This window comes from Prionailurus viverrinus, chromosome B3 (assembly GCF_022837055.1).
Source record: "Prionailurus viverrinus isolate Anna chromosome B3, UM_Priviv_1.0, whole genome shotgun sequence".
Classification (NCBI taxonomy): Eukaryota; Metazoa; Chordata; class Mammalia; order Carnivora; family Felidae; genus Prionailurus; species Prionailurus viverrinus.
In genome coordinates this window covers 117,746,424-117,771,592 of record NC_062566.1, presented here as the reverse complement: position 1 = coordinate 117,771,592, position 25,169 = coordinate 117,746,424, and the positions used below count along the sequence as shown (strand labels likewise).

General features: G+C 47.9%; 1 protein-coding gene across 2 annotated transcripts in view; it reads left to right on the top strand.

The window, feature by feature from the left end:
* The window catches only part of POMT2 (protein O-mannosyltransferase 2), a 43,093-nt gene extending 21,388 nt beyond the window's left edge, over positions 1–21,705 (top strand). For both annotated transcript variants that reach the window (XM_047862859.1, XM_047862860.1), the window contains 13 exons: positions 958–1,067; positions 5,429–5,495; positions 8,035–8,104; positions 9,843–9,921; positions 11,263–11,414; positions 12,091–12,182; positions 13,261–13,337; positions 16,238–16,309; positions 16,619–16,678; positions 16,765–16,870; positions 17,944–18,084; positions 18,235–18,349; positions 19,200–21,705. In XM_047862859.1, coding sequence (XP_047718815.1) covers positions 958–1,067; positions 5,429–5,495; positions 8,035–8,104; positions 9,843–9,921; positions 11,263–11,414; positions 12,091–12,182; positions 13,261–13,337; positions 16,238–16,309; positions 16,619–16,678; positions 16,765–16,870; positions 17,944–18,084; positions 18,235–18,349; positions 19,200–19,305 — 1,247 coding nt within the window. In that variant the 3' untranslated portion in view covers positions 19,306–21,705. The remainder of the gene's footprint in view (positions 1–957; positions 1,068–5,428; positions 5,496–8,034; positions 8,105–9,842; positions 9,922–11,262; positions 11,415–12,090; positions 12,183–13,260; positions 13,338–16,237; positions 16,310–16,618; positions 16,679–16,764; positions 16,871–17,943; positions 18,085–18,234; positions 18,350–19,199) is intronic.
* Positions 21,706–25,169: the final 3,464 nt, after the last annotated feature.

Sequence of the window (25,169 nt, the reverse complement as noted above, 5' to 3'; positions counted from 1 at the left end):
GCCTATCACTGGCAGAGTGAGACCTGTATCAGTGGACGGGGTTGGCAGGGCAGCCAGATTACAAGGGACTGAGAAGAGGGACAGTAAGAAGGAAAAGAGGCTTCTCAGTAATCCAGGGCCTGCAAGGAGAGGGGAAGTTCTTGGGTAAACTATTTACTCTGTTTTTTTGTTTTTTGTTTTCAATTCAGAGTTAAAAAGAAAAACAACGAACACCGTTGAACTTTATTATATAGTATTAGATTCAAAAGACACAAAAGGATTTCGCAAAAGTAAAAATTATTTTTTAAAATTATTTATTTATTATTTTAAAAATATAATTTATTGTCAGATTGGCTTACATACAACACCCAGTGCTCATCCTGACAAGTGCCCTCCTCAGTGCCCATCACCCATTCCCCCGCCCCCATCCCCCTGTTTGTTCTCTGTATTTAAGAGTCTCTTGTGGTTTGCCTCCCTCCCTCTCTGTTTATAACAAATTTTTCCCCTTCCCTTCCCCCATGGTCTTCTGTTAAGTTTCTCAAGATCCAAAGTGAAAATTATCTTAACAGTCTATCATAACATTATACCTATCTTGAAGAATATTCTAGGTAGGACATGAAATGTCTTCGTCTTTATTCTGTTGGTTGTATGTGTAGACTTTGACTGAAGGACAGTCTGTTTCTAATCTTTTGCTGTTAGAAATAGTGCTTTGATTATTATAGTGCACTGTTAATACCAGCTGCTTCTGAAGTCCTGAGGAGGGAAGAGGGGGTGAGGGCACTGGTAAGACCCTGTAGCGAACTCCCACTTGAGTTGATGAAATTGGAGGGTAACTTCGCATCTTGCTTTAGGTGGTCACGGGCCCAGTGGAGTCTGTTAGAGGGTCGGTGAGTTCTTTGGCTTCAGGGGCTCCTCCCCGTCAGGGGCAGTCGAGCCACTGTGCCAGCTCACACCCTTCACTGTCTTCCTTCCTCCCAGATCTGGCCTATGGCTCTGTGATAACTGTGAAGAACCTTCGGATGGCCATCGGCTATCTCCACTCCCACAGACACCTCTACCCCGAGGGCATCGGCGCCCGCCAGCAGCAGGTCAGAGAGCCTTTTGTATTGCAGCAATACCAGAGTGTTTCATGTGACTGAACCCGCTGTTCTTTCTTGCCCCGCTGTCCTTTACCTTCGTTGTTGTTTTCCCCACTTGAAACAGGCTTCCTCCTGCACCCTCCTGCTCTTTCCTCTAGCTAGCTCCAGCTTCTTGAGACTTCAGCGTAGGTGTTCCCTCTGATTACCATGACCCACCTCCACTCGATACTGTGGTAGGTGCCTCTCGCATGAGAGGCTTGCCTGGCATGCTTTGTAAGCCTATGTGATAACTCTCTCCACATTGAGTTGTGAGTGCTTCCTTCCGTCTCTCTGCTACTTGATGGCCACTTCCTGATGGTGCAAGCACCTAGCACAGTGCCTGGCATGCCATGGATGATGAGTCAAGTATTGTGGTTACAAACACAGACCTGGGAACCAGACTAGATTATCTGGGTTTGAATCCTGGTTCCACTAGAATATGACTTTGAGCAAGTTACTTAACCTTTCTGTGCTTCAGTATCCTCATCTTTAAACTGAGGAAAATAAATAGTGCCTTTCTCCATCATGGCATTGCTGTGTAGATTAAAAGTATGAGATAATATGTGTGACATGCACACTGGGGGATTAGCCATGACTATTACCTGAGTGAGTGACACTGTGTCCATGTCACGGTGTCGGGTGTGGCTGTGGTGGACAGTGCCTGAGAGGGAGGAGCAGGATGTCGGGAGAGTTTGGGGAGCCAGGTTGTGTAGAGGCCTTCCATGTTACAGTAGATTTGATTTTGTTCTGTGGACACTGGTGAGGCGTTGAGATTTATTAAGGCATGATAATATGTGATTAGATTTTTAGGTTAGAAAGGTAACTCCAGCAGGAGGGTAATGGATTGAAAGGAAGAGCAGACTGGAGGCAAGGAACCAGTTAGGGTGCAATAATCATGACAGAGGATGATGAATGGAGGCAAAGACCATGGATAGAGGTGGGAATTGATTCAGGAAATACTTTACAGGTCAAGTGTTAGAGCCCCCAAACTGGTGGCTGTCAGGGATGAGCTATGTCTAAGTCTGTAGGTTGGTCAAGGTGTATGTGTGATAATGCTATTTCAACATAGTCAGAAATGGAGGAGGAAGAATAGCTCTGGAGATGACTTTCCTTTGTGTATTTTAGGTTGTGGGCTTGTCTTCAGGAAAGAGATCTGAGTGTGTAGCACATGGGTGTCAGCAACACAGAAGGATGTGTGGCATTGCCCCAAAAGGGTGTGCAGAGGGAGGAGAGCCAGTGAAGGAGCCCTAGGGAGCAGCAATACTTAGGCAGTGGTAAGAGGTGCTCCCAGGGGCACTAGTAGAAGAGGCTGAGAAGGAAGTTGTGAACAGGGAGGTTGGAGGAGAGTACAGGACAGACAGTGTCCCCAGGAGAGGGGTGGTCAACAGTTCAGGTGCTGCAAAGGCCTCAGAGAAGGTGAGGGCTAAGAAAGAGGTCTTTGGATGGCAGTAAAGGGCCTCGTAACTAACTGAGATCACTTCGAAAAGTGGTGGGGCCAGAAGTCTCAGCCACAGTGACAGGGAGTGGAGGGGAGGGGAGGTGTGCAGGCTCCAGGGCAGGCTGTTGTTCTGAGAAGCTGGGAGTGACATTTCTCTTCCTGAAAAATGACCGGTATCTTTACTTTGCAAAAAAGTTTTGCTTTTCAAAATTCCTTATTATTATTTCCTTAATTTACTAGTGTACCAGAAAGTTGACCCAGAGTGTTGGGTGTCAGTATCAGTTTCTCATTCCTGATTCTCCATTTGTTTCTAGCACTTTAGAACACACTGGAGAGCTTTTAAAACATTCTGATGCCTGGGCACCACACAGCACCTCTGACTCCATTAATCTGGGATGGAGCCCATTCGTTGTGCCTTTGTTTTGGTTTGAGGCTCTCCAGAAGAGTCATTATGTACAGTCAGGGCAGAAAACCATAGCTCACCCTTCTATGGGGAGCTGCTGCTATCTTGTACAAGGTAAAGTTACAGACATGGTGGCCAGGAACATCTACACTGTACAGAGGGAGAGAAGGACCCTGTCATGCTAGTCCTAGGGTTACACACTTGTGGCCCATACATGGAGGTGTGATGTCATGATGGTAGTGTGGAGAGAGCATGTGGGGGCCAAGGAGTGGACGAGTCTGGCTCTGTCATGTCCTAATCACACTAAGCCTTTCTGAGCCTGTTTCTTCATCTGCCAACTGGGGGATTGGACTAAATCACCTCTAGTGACCCTCACTGCCCCGGGATTTAATGTCTTGTCAACAACTCTAAGTGTCCATTTTTAAATATTAAAAAAAAAAGTTTTTTTTAATGTTTTATTTATTTTTAAGAGAGAGAGAGAGAGAGAAAGACAGAATGAAAATAAGGGAGGGGCAGAGAGAGAGGGAGACACAGAATCCAAAGCAAGCTCCAGGCTTTGAGCTGTCAGCACAGAGCCTGGGTACAGGGCTTGAACTCATGTTCTGCGAGATCATGACCCGAGCCGCAGTCAGACTCTTAATCGACTGAGTCACTCAGGCACCCCTAAATATTTTTAAACTATAACATTTATAAAATTGAGAAATATAGAAAAGTAATGAAACAAAAACAAAACGAAAAAACCCCCAAAAGATAAAAGCTACACATAATTCTGGAAGATCACTTTTTATCCACATGACTTGGTGCACAACATTCTGTTGTTAGAGGATACCAGTGTTTCTTGGAGACCTCGTGTTAGTGAAAAATGCATTGTAAAAACAAATGTTTGGCTGGGAAAAAGAGGCCGTGGACTATACTGACAATGAAGAAGTAATTTTTCTTACAGGAATTTTACTAATAATAGGTTTTATTTTAAAAAAATACACAGAGTACACACACATAACCACCAGAAAAATCTTAAGATCCATAAGCAAATCTAAGGTGGACTCTGTATATCTGTGTTCAGGAGCATGGACTTACTTTCTCTATGGCTGCCAAAATATTTTAGTTTCTTGTATATTCTTAATACCATTAGTCCTAATTTTTTTTTTTCTGAGAATGTAAAAGCCACCAAAACAAATTGGCCATAATACATGCATATTTTTTTTTTCCTTAAATGCTAATTCCAAATCTCTTTGCAAGTAAATCAGTCATGTTTTGTCCAATTGGAGTTATAAAAACTCACTTTGTAAGTATTTCTGTTGTCTCTGGGTATTTATGTTCTTGTTTACATAATTGGCATAATTGTTTGTTAGATGGTCTCTATCCTGGGAGCATTGGAATTAGCTGCCTTGGTTTGAATCATGTCTCTCCATTGATAGGCTGTGGTGACCTTTAACAAATTACTTAACCTTAGTTTCCTTATAATTAAGGTGGGGATAACCAAAGTACCTATAGCATGGAGATAAGACGTGCCTGGTGCTTAGAATAGTACCTAGTGATAAATGGCAGCCATTTTCAGCATCAGCATTTTATAAGCCTTTTCCTATGCTGGTAAAAAATGCTCAGAGACGTTTCCTGTGGCTGTGTAATATTCTGTCCTGGGACATACCATCATGTTAACTATTCCTCTAGTGACATTTATACTGTTTTCAAATTTTTGCTGTTAGATTCATCACAGTGTTACAGGCATGTTCACATGCATACACACACATTTAATTTTTAAAAAATCTGTATATAGGATGGCTGTGGGCTAAAACTTCAGGCTTCTAGGATGAGACATTTATGGAGCTTTTTAGTTTCATTTGGCCACATTCTAGAAAATATAGCATGAATTTTTCATTTAGAAAGTTTGAGGCATGGTCTTAATTACTTTTTTTTTTAAGGTTGGTTTTTTTTTGTTTTTGTTTTTTGTTTTTTTTTTTTTTTTTGGAGAGAGAGAGTGTGTACATGTGAGGGAGGAGAAGAGAGAGAGGGAAAGAGAATCCCATGCAGGCTCTGTGCTGCAGAGCCTGATGTGGAGGTTGAACCCACGAGCAGTGAGATCATAATCTGAGCGGAAATCACAAGTTGGACACCTAATAGACTGAGCCACCCAGGCATCCTTTAATTACTTCTTAAAATGCACTAAATCCTCTTTGTATGCTGGAGACTATGTTATACAAGGTATCATGGCTCCTCCTCTAGGTGGCTGAAACTTTAAAGACAAGATGCAGAAAGATATGAAGAGACAAATCAAAAAGGCTGTTGTGGGAGAAACCTCTAAATGCAGATGGAAGGAGAGAATCTTACCAGTGTTACTTCTGAACCCCATTGGGAAACATGGCCTCTCGGGTCAGCAGCTCGGGATTCTGAAAGAGGCTTAGGCAATGTTGATTTGTTGTTGATTGTCCTGTGGCTGTGCCGATAGTGATGGTATTCTTCCCCCTACCTCCTCCCACCCCTTCCCCTCAGGTCACCACCTATTTGCACAAGGACTACAACAATCTGTGGATTATCAAGAAACATAATACAAATGCAGGTAATACGGTAGGGAACTGAGTGATGTCTCTTGTGTTATTGCTCACTCTGAGCCATTTTTAACATTTCTCATGCCTTCAAATGGTACAGAGGTGGGCTCTCCTGATCATTCTTGGGCAATACCTTTACTGAGGTCAATTATCCTTTCAACAGTTATTTTTTGAGCACCTACTATGTTCCAAGCACTGCAGTCAACATAGGAGATAAGCAGTGAGCAAGACGGATAAGATCTCACTCTTGACAGCTGTCATTTTGAAGCTAGAGAGCGGGGCCAAGGTTCAGGCTTAATCCAGAACTGGTTGCCTGGACTTGCTGCCAGGGGCTGGTCGAGTAGCCCCAACTGAGGGCACATGGTAGCTGCTGTCCTTTCTAATTGAGAGCACACCAAGCCTTGCAGACCCCAGCATATGGTGCAGCTCAAGTTGTCTTGATCTGAGGGCCTGTGGCTGGGCTCGTCTAGCCTGGTGCTTAGCCCCTCACTCAGTACCTGCTGGCCTGCCCCTGATTGGCCTGGGCAGAGCTGCTCTGAAGCACACTTAATGGGCTCTCAGGACTTTATGACATGGGCTATATCTGGATCTTTCTTTGGTCAGTGATCTAGCTACCTGCAGGCTGTGCCTTCTGCTACAGCTAGGAAGAGAACAGAGGGCATCTCCTGCTCACCTTCTGAGCCCCTGCTGATTGTCCTATGTCACAGGCGTTCTCTGTGACTCCTCAGTAAACACCACCTGGCTCAGCCTGTCTTGAGTTAGCTGCTCCTGAGTGTTTGTGTGGCAGTGGGCGGCTATTCATCTAAACTCACCTTCTTTGTTCCTTTCCCCAACTCTTCTTGCTGTGGTCTTGAGACTAGAAATGTGGCACACACAACCACTGTTTTTGCCTCCTAATCCTCAGTGATATATGTTGTGACACCACTGGTCAGAGTCTGTTTGTATACCTTTATAATACCAGTATTGATTGTTTTCATCCAACAGGATAAACATAAGTGGTCTATCACAATGAGGGGTTGTAAGGCAAGACCTCTTTCTTTTTATTTTTTTTATTAGATTTATTAATTTTTGAGAGAGAGTGAGACAGAGCGTGAGTGGGGGAGGGGCAGATAGAGAAGGAGACACCGAATCCGAAGCAGTCTCCGGGCTCTGAGCAAGCGTTCAGCACAGAGCCCGACGTGGGGCTCAAACCCACGAACCGTGAGATCATGACCTGAGCCGAAGTCAGACACTTAACTGACTGAGCCACCCAGGCGCCCCAAGACCTCTTTACTTCTAAAGCTATGTGGGCATCGACCAAATCTTTGAACATCTAGGATCTGTTATTCGATGTGGCTTCTAGATTAGGGTGGTTGCATTTCACCTAGGCAACTGAGGCTTTGTGTGAAGACAGAGAGGTATAAGCACTTTGGGAAGTGGGGGCCATATATACTGAGGTCTTTGTGTTCTTTTGATAGTTTATTTGTTTCTAAGAATTTATCCATTTCTTCTACGTTGTCCAATTTGTTGGCATATAGTTTTTTAAAATAATACTCTCATATGATTATTGATATTTCTGTGGTTCAGTTGTTATTTCTCCTCTCTCATTTGTGATTTTATTTATTTAGGTCTCTGTGTTCTTGATGGCTGTAAATGCCCCCACCCCGCCAAATCCATGTGAGCTGAAACTTCCCTCTTCCCTCCCCATTGACTTATTTTGTCACTTTGCTGATTAATCTTTTTCGGAGACTTTAAAGTCCACAGAGGAATGGGCATCTCTACACTTGAATTCTCTATTTCTCTTGAGAGCCAGTGATTTGTTCTGGCACATTTCTCTTTCCTGACCTTGAGTGTCACTGTCTCACTGTCTGGGACAGAAGTTTGCAAGGATCCTTTTGTGTTGCTGATTACTGCCAGCAACTTTGCCATTGTCACTGCCTTGCTAGACCTGATTGCTCTTGGCTTCTGGAAGATGTGGTCCCTTTCTTTTGTTACCTCATCATTTTCTTTGCCTCACACTTAGCAGGTTTTTGCCAGAGACAAGATAATGACTGGCAAAATTTGTAGGTTTAACATTGGATTCTGAGGAAAGCTGGGCATATGGTCGTTTACATGGAATTAATTTTTGGAATACTATATTTTTACTACTAAAAGGAAAATATTATTATTTGCCTTCTCAGCTTAAAAATCTTCCTGTGGGGGCTTCGGTACCTGTCAGATACAGGCCTGTCCTTCACTGTCTGGCCCTACTTGTTCACACCCTCACCTATTCCCACTGTCTTTCCCGCCCACTCTCCCACTCATATGAAACCATTTACCTTTGATCAAAAGTGTTTTATTCTTTCATACAACTGTGCCCCACTTGTTCACCTGACAAAATTCTCCCCTCCTTGAAGAGTCTTTTCAAGCATTTCTCTGAGACAGTGAGGGGCCCTTTCTCTTTGTTCTCCCAGCACTCTATCTGTACCTCTCAAATATACCATATTGTACCATAACTCTTTACCTGTAGGCCCTCAATTGGCACTAATGAGTGAATGATTTCAGATATCAGTGATTGTTTCTTCTCGGCAGATCCCCTAGACCCTTCATTACCAGTGGAGTTTGTAAGACATGGAGACATCATTCGGCTAGAACACAAAGAGTAAGTAAATTTGCTGTCTGGGATGAATGAGTGGTATGGGCACCAAAGGTAGAGAGTTCTTTTAAGCTGGAAATAAATAGAAGTCAGATTGGATGAGGCTCTAGTAAATAGAACAAGGCTGCTGTGCTAGAATGGGAGAGCCATTTTATGAAGGCTGATCAAACAAGCAGGCCAGTTTTGTCCACCTCTTTTGGCTTTGGGGAGTTCGAACTTTGAAGGCACTGTTCAGTTTCCCTTCTTCTAGAGAAAAAAAAATATATATATATATTTGAGTTATCCAGAGCTTCTTCTCAAGTGGCTGCCTTTAGGAAAACATAGAAGTCTGTTTCTGAGAATATGGCAAGCTAGTTTATTTAAGCAATGTTCTCACTGGAAATGACTAAAAATGCTGGAATGATATGAAAACATCTTAAAGCATCAAAGAGCTGACAGACAGTAGGGAGTTACCAGGCCAAAATCTAAGTGAAAGTGGGAATCCAGAGAAATGAGTGGGGTGCTGCAGCCCCTTCTGCCTTGACCCCACAATGTTGAGTTTCGATCTTTGGTTTTGTCTGCCTTGAGAGAAAGAGTTGTAAATTCAAAGCTCTAAGCTCACCCAATGTGGTAAATTTATTAAGTAATCCTTCCCCTAAACTTGGAACCCCAAAGGGCTTGAGCAGGGGGAGCAGGGATGAAGAGGGGCTATCTCTGGTTCCTGAAAAGTTGTAACTACCAATTGATCCTCACATGAATTTGTGGCCCAAATTAATTTTATCTGGATGGTCTCGATATCTTTAGGCCATGAATTTAAACAAACATAATCCTAGACTGGTAATATCTCCTAGGTACCTGCCTAAAAGCAAATATAAATCCGCTTTTGGGAAATACATTGTCATCCATTCCCATAAATAGCTTTTCAGTGACAGTGAATAGTACATAGTAAAAAATAACTAAGCACACAAGGAAATAGGGCACCATGTGCAAGAGCGAACAGGAACAATAGATTGCAGAAGCAACCCTGCAAAAATTATGTATACAAGAATCATCAGGTACAGATTTTTTTTGAAAATCAGGGATTATGTATATAGAAAAGCTATAAGCAGTGTTTGTTTTTTTTTTTTTTTTTTCCTATCCGGTAGGATTATAGACACTTTTAAACTTCATTTTGTTTTATAAACAAATTAAAAGTTATTATTTATTGTTAAGTTTTATTTTTGGAAATTTCCAAAATTTTTATAATGAACACTTATTGTAGATAAAAGTAAGAATTATTATAAAAGGCACAAAGCAAATAAAAGCTAAATTAATCCCCCTACTTACCCCACAGTTCCCCACTTTGTAAAACTGGTAATGAGGGTAGAAAGAGTAAATGGGAGGGAGGAGGCTTAGCTGGCTCAGGCAGGTATAGAATACAGATTTTAACTTCTTCTCCCCAAAGCTGCCTCATGAGTCAGGCAAGCTAAGTGTTTCAAAGCCACCAAATGTGATAAGTCATCCCTCTGACTGCTGAAGTTAACCCCTTTCTTGGCATGTAGTCCAGGACTCCTACCATCTGTCCTTCCTGGTTTGGGATTCTCTGATTCTCTGGGTATTTCTTGTAAGTAAGTAGGCAAGACATTCCTGATAAGTTGGATTTCATAGTTCAGATTCTAATTTTTCTTGCCCTAACAGATGATTGTGAATATCCTCAGTAAAAGAGGAGACACTGCATATCTCTTTTTTCCAGGATGATGATATTTCTCTCTCTTTTAACTTCTAGGACTTCTCGGAACCTGCACAGTCACTATCATGAGGCCCCCCTGACCCGAAAGCACTATCAGGTCACTGGCTATGGCATAGTAAGTGAGCAACTGGAGTGTGAGTAGGATGTAAAAAATTGTGAGGCCTGGCTCAGGGCCATGTGGCAGAATACATCCTCCCTGGAATTCTGCAATGTTCGTAAGGATTGGGGGCTACACAGGGACTCTGTTAACATTGGGAACGTTTTGGCTAAGTTTGCTGTGGGAAAAGCAACATATGCTTCCATTTGTCTCCATCTCTCTCCTCCCATGATAACCAGGCCATTCTTATGTTCTGACACTTAATAAATGTTACATATGAATACTATTTGGGTTTCTTTTAAAATCACATTGGAGGGGGCGCCTGGGTGGCTCAGTCAGTTGAGCGCCCACCTTCCGCTCAGGTCATGATCTCATGGTTTGTGAGTTCAAGCCCTGCATCGAGCTCTGTGCTGACATCTTGGAGCCTGGAGCCTACTTCGGATTCTGTGTTTCCCTCTCTCTCTGCCCCTCCCCTGCTTTTGCTCTGTCTCTCTTTCAAAAATAGATAAACATTAAAAACTTAAAAAATAAGTAATAATAAAATAAAATCACATTGGACATAGAAGCCATGGATCCACAATATGATCCTAGGTGAATATATAAGTTTATCCTTTGCCAGATCCCAAATCTTCATTGGCTTTGTTTTTAAGGATTACTTGCCTGTTCTGCAGAGCGATGTTAATCACCACGTTATTTTGAGATTTTTACTACCTTGGGGTGATGTAGTTAATAGAAGAAGCTTTATACTTATGGCTTGGGGAGTAATTTGGAAACAAAACAACTTGTGGGCAGCTAGACTTAGGACCATCTTATGTTCCCTTGCAGAGGCTTTGGTGCAGAATCAGTAACGATTCTGCTAGGTGGACTTCCCAACCCTCTTTCTGTTTGCTCAGCCTACAGTACTGGAGCCACAACTCATCTTTTTCTTGCGGGTATCTCCTGAGGAGAATTAGACATAAGTGTCTTAATTTCTGGCTTAGATGAGTAAGTGTCCAGATGGCCAAGTAATGGGTGCAAATGACCCAAATCTATTTCTGTTGGTTCAGGGTGATGTCTTGAGTTTGGTTTAAGAGTAAAAACATATGTTTAGAATTTAAACTCTAGTCCCATGAAGTGAAGAATCGGACTGCAGGCTGTAGAAGTTACACTACTTTTCTTGGTTGTGATAGTGAGTGCTGAGGAATGTGTATCACTTGGGGTGTTGCTGTGTTCCCTTTCCCACCTTATCCATTGAGGCCCATTTAGTCTTTGACCTTTGTAACATGGTGGCATCTGAAAGGGTGGCATTTCCCCTTCCTGACATGCGTTCTCTAAAGTCATCTTGCTTTCTTTGTATTTTTTCCTTGATTTACATGGCAGAATGGGACAGGAGACTCCAATGATTTCTGGCGGATTGAGGTTGTAAACAGAAAATTTGGAAACCGGATCAAAGTGCTGAGAAGTCGAATTCGACTCATCCATCTGGTCACAGGTTGTGTCCTGGGCTCCTCGGGAAAGGTCCTGCCCAAATGGTGAGTCTTTGGGGTACTGATGTCCCAGTTGAGGCTCACGCTTCTCCTTTCACAGTACAAGCAGTATACCAGAAACTTCTGTTTCTCCATTGTCAATGTTTACCTCATGTTTTTGTATTTTAAAAAAAAAAATTTTTTTTTAAATGCTTATTTATTTTTGAGAGACAGAGCATGGGGGTAGGGGTGGGGCAGGGAAGGGCAGAGAGAGAGGGAGACAGAATCTGAAGCAGGCTCCTGGCTCTGAGCTGTCAGCACAGAGCCCGACGCAGGGATCACACTCACGAGCCATGAGGTCATGACCTGAACTGAAGTTGGATGCTTAACCAACTGAGCCACCCAGGCGCCCCTCATGTTTTTGTATGGTAAATAGAGGGAGAAAAGGCATCGGGTGTGTTATAGAGCAGAGAACTCCAGAGTCCCTTGGGTATTTTATGTGTACTGAGAGTTCAATGTTTGTTCATCTGGTTTGGACCTTCTAACTGCTCTGGACCTTCCTAAAGCGGGAATGCTCTATGCTAGATGACTTCTGTGATAGTCGTGGAATACAAGAGTGAGGTTGATAAAAGCATAGCCCCTGGATTGAAAAGAACAGAGTCCTGTGTATTTAAGAGATTCAACAGTGCTACTCTGGTGAGTTTCACATCTTCTGAGAGACATCTGTGACTGCTTTTCACAGGGGCTGGGAGCAGTTGGAGGTTACTTGCACCCCATACCTAAAGGAAACCCTCAACTCTATCTGGAATGTGGAGGACCATATCAACCCCAAACGTGAGTGAACTTACTTCCTGGAAACATTTATAAGTAACTCTTATCTTAGAAAAATAAACCTTTATAGACTCTGCTGTCACTTTGTATCATTATTGAATCTCTTCACACGAGTTTTTGTATGAAGGTAGCTCCTTTCTCTTCCCATCCATGTGAACTTCCCGTCTTCCTTAAACTCTCCCTAAAGTGACCAGTGACTTCACTCACGACCAGAGCTAATTTCCTCTTTTCATTTTCCTTGCCTCTCCCTGGATTTAATGCTTCGCCTTGACTGCCTGCAGTGCAGGCCCACCTCTCTCATCTCCTTCTGGGCTGTTCTGTCCCCTGTACCAGGGGTGCTTCCCACTCTCAAGGGTTAGAGCAGACTGGTGCTTTCCCTTTATGCCCCTATGTAGAGCTCCTCCCCTCCCCACAGCCAGCCAACACTTGTACAGAAAGCGATGGCCACAGCCCTTGATCTGAGCCCCATATCTGTACTCCCAGGCTCCTGTTTGACATTTCTACATCAGTGTCATCTTCAACTCGGTGAATCTTTGGATTCATCGTCTGTCCTCCCCAACCACCCCTTTCAAGCTTTTGCTTGATTTCCCTTCTCCATGCTTCCCATTTTACATTCTTCTTACTACCTAATTTAACCAACCAGCTAATTAATTCACCAATTAAACAACTCTTTAGTGAGTATGAGGGGAAGACTGGGGGTCCCAGGAAGACACTGGTGGATGAGGTGGACTTGGCCCCTGTCCTCACAGACCTGCCTGGCAGGGAGAGCAGCATTTGAAGCTGTACCATAATGAAGGGTGATGGTGCCGAGAGCGGTGGCCACACCAGGGACAGACCGGAGACAGGCCTCATCGTCTGTTGCCTTTGTGTTTCTCCAAATGCCTCATGAGTGCTTCACACAAGCTGAAGGCGGATGATCAAGAATTGGGTCAAGCTTTCTTCTGTCTCCTCAACACTCCTACCTACTGGTTAGCCAGAGCATCAGGAAGGCTGCACTCAGACTCTGGCTACAGTGTGGATGCTGTGGACAGCTGGGAGAATGTGCGACCAAGGTTTTCTTCTTTGTCATTTCTTTGCCTAGTGCCGAACATCAGCCTGGACGTGCTGCAGCCCAGTTTTCCTGAGGTCTTGCTGGAGTCCCACATGGTGATGATCCGGGTACTGTGGCCCCTCTCATTCGATGGCTTCTCTACGAGCTCTTGCCATCCACAAATTTGCATCACAGATCAGGAGCTATGTATAGATCCACTGCCCCCTCATGGAGGACTTTGAAAGGGTCTTCACTTACAGTTTACTTGGTTTTCAAAGGCATTTCCCTTATCACAGAATGATGATAGTGGTGATGATGATGATGATGATGACAACAGACACCAGTGCACACGTATGTAGCTCTTATGTGCCAGCCACCACTCTAAGCACTGCACGTGAACTGACTTATTCAGTGGTTATTACAGTCCTATGGAGATTATTGTCCCCAGTTTATAGACGAGGGAATTGGGGCACGGAGAGGTTAAAGCTGCCCAGGGTCACACAGCTAAATGTAAGAGGTGGATCCGGGCTTCACAGCGAGGCTGGCAGAGTCAGTGCTGGTTACTGCTACACTCTTCCATTTCTAAGTGATTCTCAAATCTGTTCAAATGGCAGAGCTCCTGAAAGCCAGAGTGCTCTTGCCTGAAGAGCATGAGATGCTGATAGTTCATTCCATCACCTGAGGTTAGAATGAATTAGGATGAATAGCTAACCTGAGCATGTTGTTTAGCTGCAGCATAAAATCCCTACCATGAGCCCCCTCAAGTTCCTAGACTTGGGATCTATTTAGGGGGCCTGATTGAGTCTTTTGCAGGTTTTATAAGATTCTTTGTTTGTACTCTCCATCATTGGTATCTGACAGCAGTCGTAGCTCAAAGGCGTAAGAACAATTGAGAGAAGAGAGCTTTAAGTTGAGAAGGTTCTACCCATTATCTTAACTTCTCCCGGTGTGTTAGAGAAACCTTGCTGCGGTGTGGATGTGTAGAAGAGACCCCTTTCCTTTGGCTTATGGAAACCAGTGTTCTGCAGGAATGGTGTTTAAGAGTCACTGTATCCCAAGTCAGGTTTGTGATTATCACTCCACCCACAGGGCAGCAGAGAGGTCTAGTGATTGTTATTTTTCCCCTGCTGAGCCGTTGTCAAGTGGACCTCCCTGGAAGTGATTTTATAGGCGGTACTCAGTAAATATAGTTGACTTCTTCCACCAGATTAAATTAAAAAATTCAGATTTTGTCATTTTTGCACATTGTGAGGTGATGACTTCACATCAAGTGATCTCTGGGTCACTTCTTCTCTGACTCTCTGCTTGTAGCTGTCACTGTGGCCTGATGACATAGCTCCTTTGAATATGTGCCTGTCAGTCAAAATATCATTTTAGGTCTGGGTAGAATTTTTTTATTTTTAAAGTTTTGTTAACTTATTTTGAGAGAGAGAGCACATGTGTGTGTGTGCGTGCGCGCGCACACGAGTGGAGGAGGGGCAGAGAGCGAGGGAGACAGAGAATCCCAAGCAGGCTCTGCACTGTCAGCGCAGAACCTGACATGGGACTTGATATCATGAATCGTGAGGTCATGACCTGAGCCGGAATCAAGAGTCAGTCTCCCAGCCAACTGAGCCACCCAGGTGTCCTCGTCTGGGTAGAATTTTAAGACTAAGTCTAAATAGTCTCGTTTCTTCTTTCATTATTTAAGAGGTAGAGCCAAAGAATAAAAGGGCATAAGGGAGCTTTCTTACTCAACCAATGTAGCATCAAGATGGGGAAAGAGATCAAAATAGTCCAGATGATGGAAACTGCACGGGAGAGGGCTTTTCTGCCAGCTGAGTGGAGGGCCTGAGTCCTGTGCAGAGAAGGCTGCCTCGTCTGGTGAGGTCAGCTGGAACGAGCCCACTCAAGGTGTTAAGCATAGAGAACAGTGTACAAATGTATATGCCTGTAATGGTTACAGACTTTTCCTTCCTTCCATTTCTTGGTTTAGTAAAGGAACTGGATTTCTGACATTAATGTAGTAAATAGGATGCCCCTGGTTTGTTATAGCTCTGGCTGGAGTCCTTGAGCCTGGGACTGAACTGCACTGGTTTGAAGGAATTCATTTCCCTCCACAGCTCCTTTGGGGTCCAGATTCATTCTTCATTCTGAGGCCCTTCAATGGAGAAACCCTGACCTAACTCACAGCATCTTACAGCTGTTCTCAGGAAGTGCCTTCTCAATTTGTTCTGATAATGAGGCTGACACCAGACCTGTGCTTAGTATCCAGGGTCCTGATCCTTTCCTTCTTGCCTTTGAAAAGCCCTGATTTTGCCGTGTAGAGGACAGTCTTAGCCACTGGATTAAAGGGGCTGAATCTTGTTCCTTCAGGCTAAAGTATGTATTCTCAATGCGTAATATCACCCAGAGGGTAAAATGTGTTCTTGGAGGGCAGAAAACCGTTAACTTTTTCATGTATGAAGCATAGGTAGTCATCCAGTATATAAACATATTTACGGTATTGCTGTGGTATTAAAATGTCATTGGAGGCATTTAGGAAAAAAATGTCTGAAAAGTTCCAGGAGGGGCAATAATGAAAAAAAAAAAAAAGTTGAGAAACACTAGGTTAAAGGAACTTTTTCCAAGTCTGGGAACTCATCAGATTTCTGGTTCTGTGTTTGAAATTGGGTTCCTGAGGGAACAAGTTGGCTTGATTTTGTATCCCCACTAGCTCTCTTCACACCTTCTCCTTGGTCTGAAAGATGGGTATATGTTTTGTGCTCACAGGAAACAAGTCTTTCATTCTCTTTTCTCTCAAGCATAGTGGGTCTGAATGGACTGTCTCTGGTGGAAATGGAGGCTTGTATGTTGGGAGAAGTAAGGCAGTTGTAAGCAGGTGAACAGTGACTGAAAATGAGCACCTGACTTCCCTGCAGGGAGGGGGACGGTAGGGGGAGGTTTCCTCTGGACACTTGGCCATATGTCAGAGATGCCCATTGCTCACACTTCTGTCAGCTCTCTAGATCTCTGCCTTGACTAGCTTCTCTTTGCCATTTTCCTGCAGGGGAACAATGGTCTCAAACCCAAGGACAATGAGTTCACGTCCAAACCCTGGCACTGGCCTGTCAACTATCAGGTAGGGCTCAAGGCTAGAGTTTATCCCAGGAAATGGAGCCAAAAAAGAGGTCACTGAGACTTGGTTGGGTGGGGTGAGCTAGGGTAACTAGGCAAGGCCTTACCTGGCATGAGGTGGCTGGCCGACAGGGCTCTGTTTTTTGTCCTGAATCTGACCCACCTTCCCCGAGAGCTCATGTAGAATTGGCACTTTCTGAGCCTCCTGCCCAGGCTCCCTATCTGTGAAAGGTAACTGGTCTTCCCCCCACCGGAGCACGTGTGGCCTGGATGCACTGGGCCCTGGATCAGCAGGGTGTCCTCTGCCCCACAGGGCCTGCGCTTCTCAGGGGTCAATGACACAGACTTCCGTGTGTATCTGCTTGGCAACCCGGTGAGTACCCAGCCCTCTCCCTGTGTAGACCTTTAGCCTGGGGACTGCGGCTTTCCTCTCACCTGCCCATTCTCCTTTCCATGCAGGTGGTTTGGTGGCTGAATCTGTTGAGCATTGCCCTCTACCTCCTCTTGGGGAGCATCATTGCTGTAGCTGTGCAGAGAGGGGCACACCTGCCTGCGGAGGTTGAAGGTTGGGTCCCTTGGGCTCTCCCTCCCCTGACCTAGCAGCTGGCTGGGGCCTATACTTCTGCCGGGCCATTCTGCCTTCAGCCCCCACTCTCTCCCTTCTTTAAAGCTCAGTCACCGAATGCCTATCCTCCCAACAGCCCTGTAGAGTAGAACATTCTTACCCCCATTTTATGGATTAGGAAGCAAAGGCAAAAAGAGAAGAGACTTGTCCCAGAACATACACTGGTAAGTGTAGAGCTGAGATTCAAACCCAAGCAGTCTGACTTCAGAGCCTTCACTTTTTTTCTTTGAGAGAGAGAGAGAGAGTGCGAGCACGAGCACGAGAGCAGAGGAGAGGAGCAGAGGAAGAGAGAGAATCTTAAGCAGGCTCCCATGCTCAGCATGGAGCCCAACACATGGGGGCTTGATCCCACAACCCTGGGATCATGACCTGAGCCGAAATCAAGAGTTCGATGCTCAACTGACTGAGCCACCCAGGTGTCTCCAGAGCCTTGCTTTTAACCTTTACACTCTATAGAGAGCTACCCACCTCTTCTCCTCTGCCTCCTCCCTGTTCCATGGCCCATCTTCTAGTGGGGTAGGGAGGAGCCCCTAGGGCACGGACTGCAGCCCCTGAAACGTTCCCGCAGGCTCTTTTTACCCTGTGCCGCTCCCTCTGTGAACAGCCACAGTCCTAAGCCCCCTCTGTCCCCCTCCATCCTCATCTCCAACTTCACCTCCCTCCTGTCGGCCGCTGCAAAGATCTGTGTGGCAGCAAAGGTGTGGGAGACGGAGGTGGGATGGGGGCAGCTACCTGTGGGATGTGAGCATCTTGGTTTCTTTAGAGGCTAGGCTGCCTCCTGCTGGTGTTTGGTGCACCTGCATGGGTGCCAGCCTCCCTGAGTGGGTAATGTGCAAGGCTCTCGAGGGCCAGCTGCTCCTCTCTTCCAGCTGCCTAGGCTTGCTCAGCATTCTCCAGATGAGGAAAGGCAGCCCGGTCCAGTCACACAGCAGGGAAGGGGCAGAGCTGGACAAGGACCCCGGGTCTCTGCCCTCTCCCTGGCTATAACCTGGGCTGTGCTGCTTGGGGCCCAGGGTTGTCCCAGGTCCTGCTGCGAGGAGGCGGTCAGCTCCTGCTTGGCTGGATTCTCCATTACTTCCCGTTCTTCCTGATGGGCCGGATTCTCTACTTCCACCACTACTTCCCAGCCATGCTCTTCTCCAGCATGTTGACAGGTCAGCACTGCCTACCTGGACCTGGGGGAGAGGGGCAGAGGAACAATGCTGAGGGGGTCTCCCTGATTCCTGACCTGGAGTGGCTCCTTCGTGCTGCATCCCAGAAGTCATCCTCTGACAGACTGGTGCTAGGTCTCTTCTTACACTTAGGTATTCTGTGGGACACTCTCCTGCGGCTCTGGGCCTGGAGCCTGGCCTCCTCTTCCCTGGCCAGGGGCCTGTATGTGGTGGGAAACCTGAGCCTGCTCCTGGGAACTGCCTACAGGTGAGTATTCCCCACTCCTTGTATAGCTGTCCCCCACTCTCCACCCACAAGTCTGATGCCTCTGCCCTGGATGCATTTTAGAATCCCCTGGGATTCTAAAGCACTCTGCTTTTAAACTCTGCTTTTAAAGCACTCCGGTAACTGAGCCCCACCCCCAGAGGCTCTGATTCCATTTTTCAGAGCTCCCCAGGTGACCCTAATGTGCAGCCAGATAGGAGAAACAGGGGCTAACTCTGCATTGTTTCCTTTTACCAGTAGGTTCCAGGTTTTATATGACCATGGCTCCCTACCAGACAGCTCTGGAGGAGGCAGGGTGAGGGAGAGGGTGGGAAGAGTGGTGTGGGCTGTGGCTCAGAATAACTGGAAGGAGGGTGTTTGGCAAGCCTCCCCTCCTCTCCCCACCTTCATGCCAGTCTCACAGATCCCCTATTGGGAGTCACTGGCCTTTAGTGCTGCCAGGGAGGCAGCATTAAAGCATGAACTGCAAATGGTGGGTCTGTGACCTGAGAGCACATGCACATTATAACATATACTCTGAGCCAAACAGCCATGACCAGACCCCTGGGCTGGTCTCTCCCTGGGGCCTCTTGGGAGGAGCCCTTTCCTTCATTGTCATTAAGTCAGCATCTGCTAAGCTCTCAGACAACAGTGTGCCCAAACAGCAAACCAGACAGACTGTGGTGACAAGAACAAGCAGATCTTGTAGGTGGAGAAGACCTAATGAACTCTAGTGGGGGGGGGGGGGGGTGAGGGGGCAGGGGGGTGGCTGAATTTCAAGGGTCTGTAGGGCCGCTTGCCAATGCCAAGGCACTGGATGCCACCCGCCCCCCCTCTGGATTCTCTCTCACAGCTTCTACCTCTTCCACCCTCTGGCTTACGGGATGGTTGGTCCCCTAGCCCAGGATCCCCGAAGTCCCATGGCAGGACTAAGGTGGCTTGAATCATGGGACTTTTGAGGCTACTGCAAGGACTTCAGCCTGAGTCCAGGAACTTTCTGGGCATAGCCAGCTGTGCAGCCAGCCCTTGGACCCTCCCAGCTGTGGGCGAAGCTGCCCGAGGAGCCTGAGGAATTCTGCTGCCTTCCAGGACCGAGCTCTGGGGGCACACCCGGAACTTAACCCAACACAAGGGAGAGCCACGGCTCTCTCTGCAGAGGTTCCACCACTGGGAATGGCCCAGCAATAGAGGACACCACCTCTCTGGTCTGTTTCCCCAAGTGTGCAACATAAGGAGGGATGTGTGTGGGGGTGTGAGGGTACATGTGCCCATATACCTGTGGAATATAGACTGTGACTGTGGACAGCTGAGTGTCATAAACTCAAGAAATAGTCCAGGGCTACAGTAGTATTTTCTGGTATTTTCCTTCACGCTGGATTTGGTTTGAAAGTAAGACCATCATAAATTCTCTGACCTCCAAGAAGGCTGAGCTCACCGACCCCACTCTGGGATATCACCAAGACCAGAGCAGACGGGACTGTCCACGCTGCGCCGCTCTCCTCCCAACAAACAGAGCGGAGCACCTCTGGGCTGGAGGGCCGGCCTCCCAGCTGCTTCCCGGGTGGCAACTGCTGGGAAGTCTCCAGAGCAAGGCAGCTGAGAGCTCACCAGCCCTGGCTTCCTCACTCTCAGAGTATTACATGATGCCTTGTGGGAGGAATGGCACCCTATCCTGGGCTGCTCTGTGTTCGCAGGGCCTGCTTGCCAGAGGTGTTTCTTGCTACTGTCCTTTTCCCTCTGCATCCAGCCTGGCTGCGCCAGTGGGGCAGATGCACTCTCCTGGTGGCTGGGAGAGCCTTTGGGGCCCCTTTTTTAGCAGCCGAGGGTGATGGGCAGCAGGGCAGGGATCTGTGGTGCCGGGCTGGGGTCCCAGTAGGCCGTGTGGCCCGTCCAGATTGATGTCCCTGTCACTCATGAGGTGTTCCTTTTACTTCTCTAGTCTTCCCCTGCTGACACCCCATTTCCATTTCATTCCCCTTTCTCTGTGTCACTGTTTCACTAATCTCTTTCCCCAAGGACCCAGAGCACCTAGAAATGCAGCAAAGCTTCTACTCTCTGCCACTTTAAAGCCCAAGGAAGAAGCTCAGAGCTAGCTGTTCCTTTCACTTCTTCCCCAAATAGAAGAGATTAAGGAAACCCTTGGGTGAGAACCGAACCAGCCCAAGGCCAGCTCCTCAGCCTGCCTCCCTCCCGCCAGTACATGACAGAGTATTTTGTCTCGGAGGGCTGTGATGCTTCCAGGTTTAATGATGAGGCTCTGCCACACTTCATCTTCCCTCCTCTGTAGCCCCCACCAATTCTGACAGGGTCAGAGCTCTTTAGAGCATCTCTGAGAGGCGGTTGCCACGGAGACTGGAAATTGGTCCCAGGGACAGACTGTGCTATCTACTGGGAGGTGGGGAGGGAAGCTTCTGGCCATCCTTAGCCGTTCGGACCAGCCATCATTAATGTTAATAGAGGAAATGCAGCAATGTCAAAAGCAAGGCAGGTTTGTTAATTAGATCTGGGGTGTGATGACCTCCCTCTCTCAGGGCTGCAGCCCTTTTGACTTCCCCTGGCAGGAAGTGCTGCCTGTGTGCTGAGTCTGGGCTGTGTGCTTAATTGCATTTCTGGAAGGAAAGAACAGGGATGGAGAACCTCTGCTTGCGCTTTCCACCGCACCGCTGTCTCTCCTCACCAAAGGCAGAGAGTTGGTTTCTTCTGAGCTGGGTGGGGACAGCCATTTGGGTGGGCTCTCCTGCCCACCCAGGGAGAGTGCAGGAATCTACGCTTGCCTCTCAGCTAAGAGCACTGGCCTGATGACAACTGGGAGGTGGCCGTTGTTCCCTTGCACCTTCTTCTTTCCTAATAGGAACTTGTTGGAAGGGAGGAACCCTGAAGGAGCCAGAGGGGCAGCCACTCTGGGGGAGGGTGGGGAATGAGAAAGCTCAGCCACCTTCCTCCCTGTGGCTCCCTCCTCATTTGGCCACACTGGGAATGAAGGGTTCCTCCGTCTCTTCTACTATGTTCCAAGGATGAGAGGATAGCTTGCTCACTCCCCCCGCTTCCTCTTAGCCCAGATGAACAGACCTTTCTCTGGGGATGAGGCTGTGCGGGTGGACGCAGCTGCAAGTGTTCAGGTTCTGTTGTTGGCAGATGCTGGGGAGAGGGGCTGTCGGGGTGGTGCCCTGAGTATGAGCTCCAGTGCCCAGGAATTGGCGGAAATGTGATCTGCCCCACAAACTTGCTGGTGGAGGAAGAAGATGTTTGTGAGCACAACCTCCAGCCAGCTTCTTGAGCCACGATTTTATATTAAAAAAAGGTTTCCACAGATAATCAGAGGCCATTTACTTTTGTAATAAATAGCCCTTGTTTTGAAAGCCATGGTGTTCTTGTTGTACTTAATTGAACCTGACTTTCCCTCGGGCTCCCAGAAAGAGAAGAATGTTTTGGGGGCAAGAACCGTTCCACCGTGTCCCGGTGTCTGAGGCCATTCTAATTTCAGCAAAGGCCCTGGCTGGGCAGGTGAGCCCCGTCACCCCGAGGGACATTGGGGCCCTCCCACGTACAAGGTTACTTGAGTAATGAGGGCTGTTCTTTTATTTAAACTTATCCCAAAATAAGTCGGAAGCTGGACTGTTTCTCTGGTAACCTGCCACACAGGAGGGCAAGGAGAGTGGAGAGTAAGAGTGTCCATGTCTGAGACAGCCACACAGCCAAGCACTGTAGCAGCTGCCATTGTGCTCGCCAGAGGCCCCATCTCGCAGGGGTCTTTTGTCATCGGGAGTGATGGCGAGCGTCCCAAGGAGGTGAGCGCTGGTGTGTGTGGGGCAGTGGGTGGAAGAGGAGAGGAGTGGCACTGCCCTGTGAGGTGCAGGCGGCCTGACTCCCCCTCCCCCCTGAGACAAGAGGGGCTGGAGGAGGCAGGGAGGGGGACGTGCAGAGCTTCAGGGGAGGGAAGACGCCGAGTCCAGGCAAGTTAGGAAGGGACCAAACACACTTGACCGGCACAGCTTAGTTTACTAAGCACCGACACATCAGTGACACTTCATCCTCGTAAAGGCACAGTGAAGTCAGTGCTGCTTTTGTCTCCATTCTACCCATGAGAGATTAAATTATTTGCCTCAACTCTTGTGATTAGTCAATATCAGGGCCAGGACTGGACACCAAGTTGGGCTTTTTCTGTTTCTCCGGCTTGGTCCTGGGATAGAAGCACCTTCCCAGAACAACAGACAACCCTGGGTCCCCGGGGAGAAGGCCTGGACTCAGCTCAGAGGTGTCCACGTTTAGCACGTTCCTTTGTGCATTCTGCTTAACACATCCACAGTGCACCCGGGGCCCAGTGTTTCCTGGTGCACCCAGACCAGTGGTTTTCTGGGAGGGGAAAAAAGGCCTGGTGGGTAGCACTTGCCAATTTCCATGGTGTACATATTCTCACCATGGCCCATTTCAGGCTAGCAACCTGACGTCACTAGATGAGAATCTGGAAAGATCAGTGCACACCATTGGCTCTCCGAGGCGATCTAAGAGCCAGCTCCAGTATACCAGTACCAGTACACCAGTCAGGAACCACTGACCCAAACCCAGTGACCTTGGTTTGGTCTGAACTACGGATAGAGCTCTTGGTCATGGTCCATTAAAGTGAAGGGGCAGAGGAGCACAGAGGTCCAGAGAACAGGCTGGAGTCAGACTTGAGGGCAACTCCTGGCCCCACCGCTTACAGCCATGTGATCTTGGGCTAGTTACCGAACCCCTGGGCTTCTGTTTCCTCAACGGTATAACCAGATTGAAACAAATGGTACCTTCTTGGCAGAGACAGTGTGAAGACAAGGAGTAAATGACGCAAAAAGCCTTGCACAGAGTTGGGACAGGAGTGCTCCATGAATGCCAGCTCTGTCACTGTCTACTGTTGACAGTCCACTCAGTGACAGCACTGGCTCTAGGACAGCACTCAGCTCTCCTCTGTTAGCACCTCCTGCCTGAGTCATGGCAGATGCCAGGCAAGGAGGGGAGATCCTGGGAACTTCTGATATGGACTCAGACCTTCTGTCTCCTGGAACCTCCTCTCCCCTCTCTCCGGCTGGCCCTGCAGAGGCCCAGCTAGTTTCTCCAGCCTTTTCTCCCAGGGAAGCAGGGATTACAGTGCACTTAGCAACCCTTCTCCTGGCTCTAGAATTCTAGGCAGAGTGAGTGCTGACTCTACCACTTACCAGCTAAAACCATTAACTGCCATGAACTAACTTATTAGACCCAGACACTTTCTCCCAAAGGAGAAAGGAATCAAGAAGTTCTCAAGTAGAGACTGTTGCCAGGAAATGCAGACTGGGTAGAGTGGGAAACCTTAGATAAGCCAGGTGGCCTGCACAGAGCACAGAACATCTGGGCACTGAAAGGTGAAGCTCACCAGAGACATAATATGGCCTTCTCCCCCCTGACCTGCTGACCTGGCTGTAGGGTCATGGGATACCGAATGAGAAATCTAGTCCCCGATCTCAGACTCTTTAGGACACAAGCTAGGCCTTCTAGCCTGGCTCTCCTGCTCAGCCAAGAGACCCCAGAGATGTGTGGGGAGGTGGGGAAGAGAGGAATGGGATGCACCCCCACAAACTCCTGGGCATGGAGCCTCAGGCTATTCATGACCACTGGCCCTGAGCACCGCCTTGTGTCCATGGAACGAAAGGAGGTGGGCCAAAAGGCCCCTAGAGACCTCACTACTCAACTCCCTTACCGTATGCTGAGGACACTGAAAGAGAAGTAGGCAGGCAGGCTGGGAGGAGCTGGGCTCTGAGACTGGAAATGATGAAAGATAAACGAGGGTTTTGCCCTGCAAAGCCCGGGCCACTCACACTGGGGTGGGACCGGGGGAACTTTGGTGCTTGAAAGAGAGAGGCTCAGGCCTGGCAAGTGGTCAGCTTCACACTCTGAATGGCAAGCAAGAGATCGCACTACCTGAACTTCAAGTTAGAGAATGAAGTAGTACTTCCGTTTAAATTTTTTGAGTCTATTGAAAGTCGTGGAATAGCATGTTGGCACTTAACTCCCTCAATGTCCAGGTATTGCAGTGGTCACTCCCGCTGCACCCCAGACCTGGCCCTGGCCGGCAGAGCCGGGGTTAGAACTGGAGCTCACAGATTGCTAAAGATGATCTCAAGAACACCCAGCCCTGCCTGGAAATGGCTGCAGTCTCGGCCCTGTCCCTAAGGCTGAGAGCCCTGGTGACCCCCAATGTGCAGGGATGGGGAGTGCGGATGCCTCAGACCCAGAGCTAGGGCAGAGAGCCTCTCCAGCCTGGGCCTGGTCACACAGGCAGGTGCTGGGCGTCCCCTGGTCCGATTTCCAGGCGGAAGGAAGGAGAACCTGTGCCAAGGGGGACAAAGTCTAATGCCTCCGGGTAGCGCTTGAGGGAAGCTTGTGGAGAGATGGCACATGCAGAGCCTCCTAAGGTGATCAAGTTCAGCTGGGTGCCCTAACCATTAAGTGGTGAAATCATCACCAGTTTCCAGATGAGAACCTGAGGCCCAGAGAGGCTCGACGTTTTCTGTTAAGCTCTGACGCCCAGGCATTTCCCAGGCCACCAGGTCGTCCCTGGCCACAGCCGGTTGCCCAGAGATGAGCGCCTTGACGGACGGAGGAGGGCGGGGGCCGCGGTTGCTTTAAAGCGCCCCAGCCGGGCGGCGCGGGGCGGGGCGCTCTCGGAGCCTCGGGGCGCGCAGGGCGCAGCGGCCGGAGCGGGGTCCCCGGAAGCGCCAGCCCGGCGGGCACGGCGGGGCGCCTCCACCTAGGGCGGGGAAGGAGCGGCGGCTACACCCCGCCCGGCTGAGGCGCGGGGGCTGTAGGGGGTGCG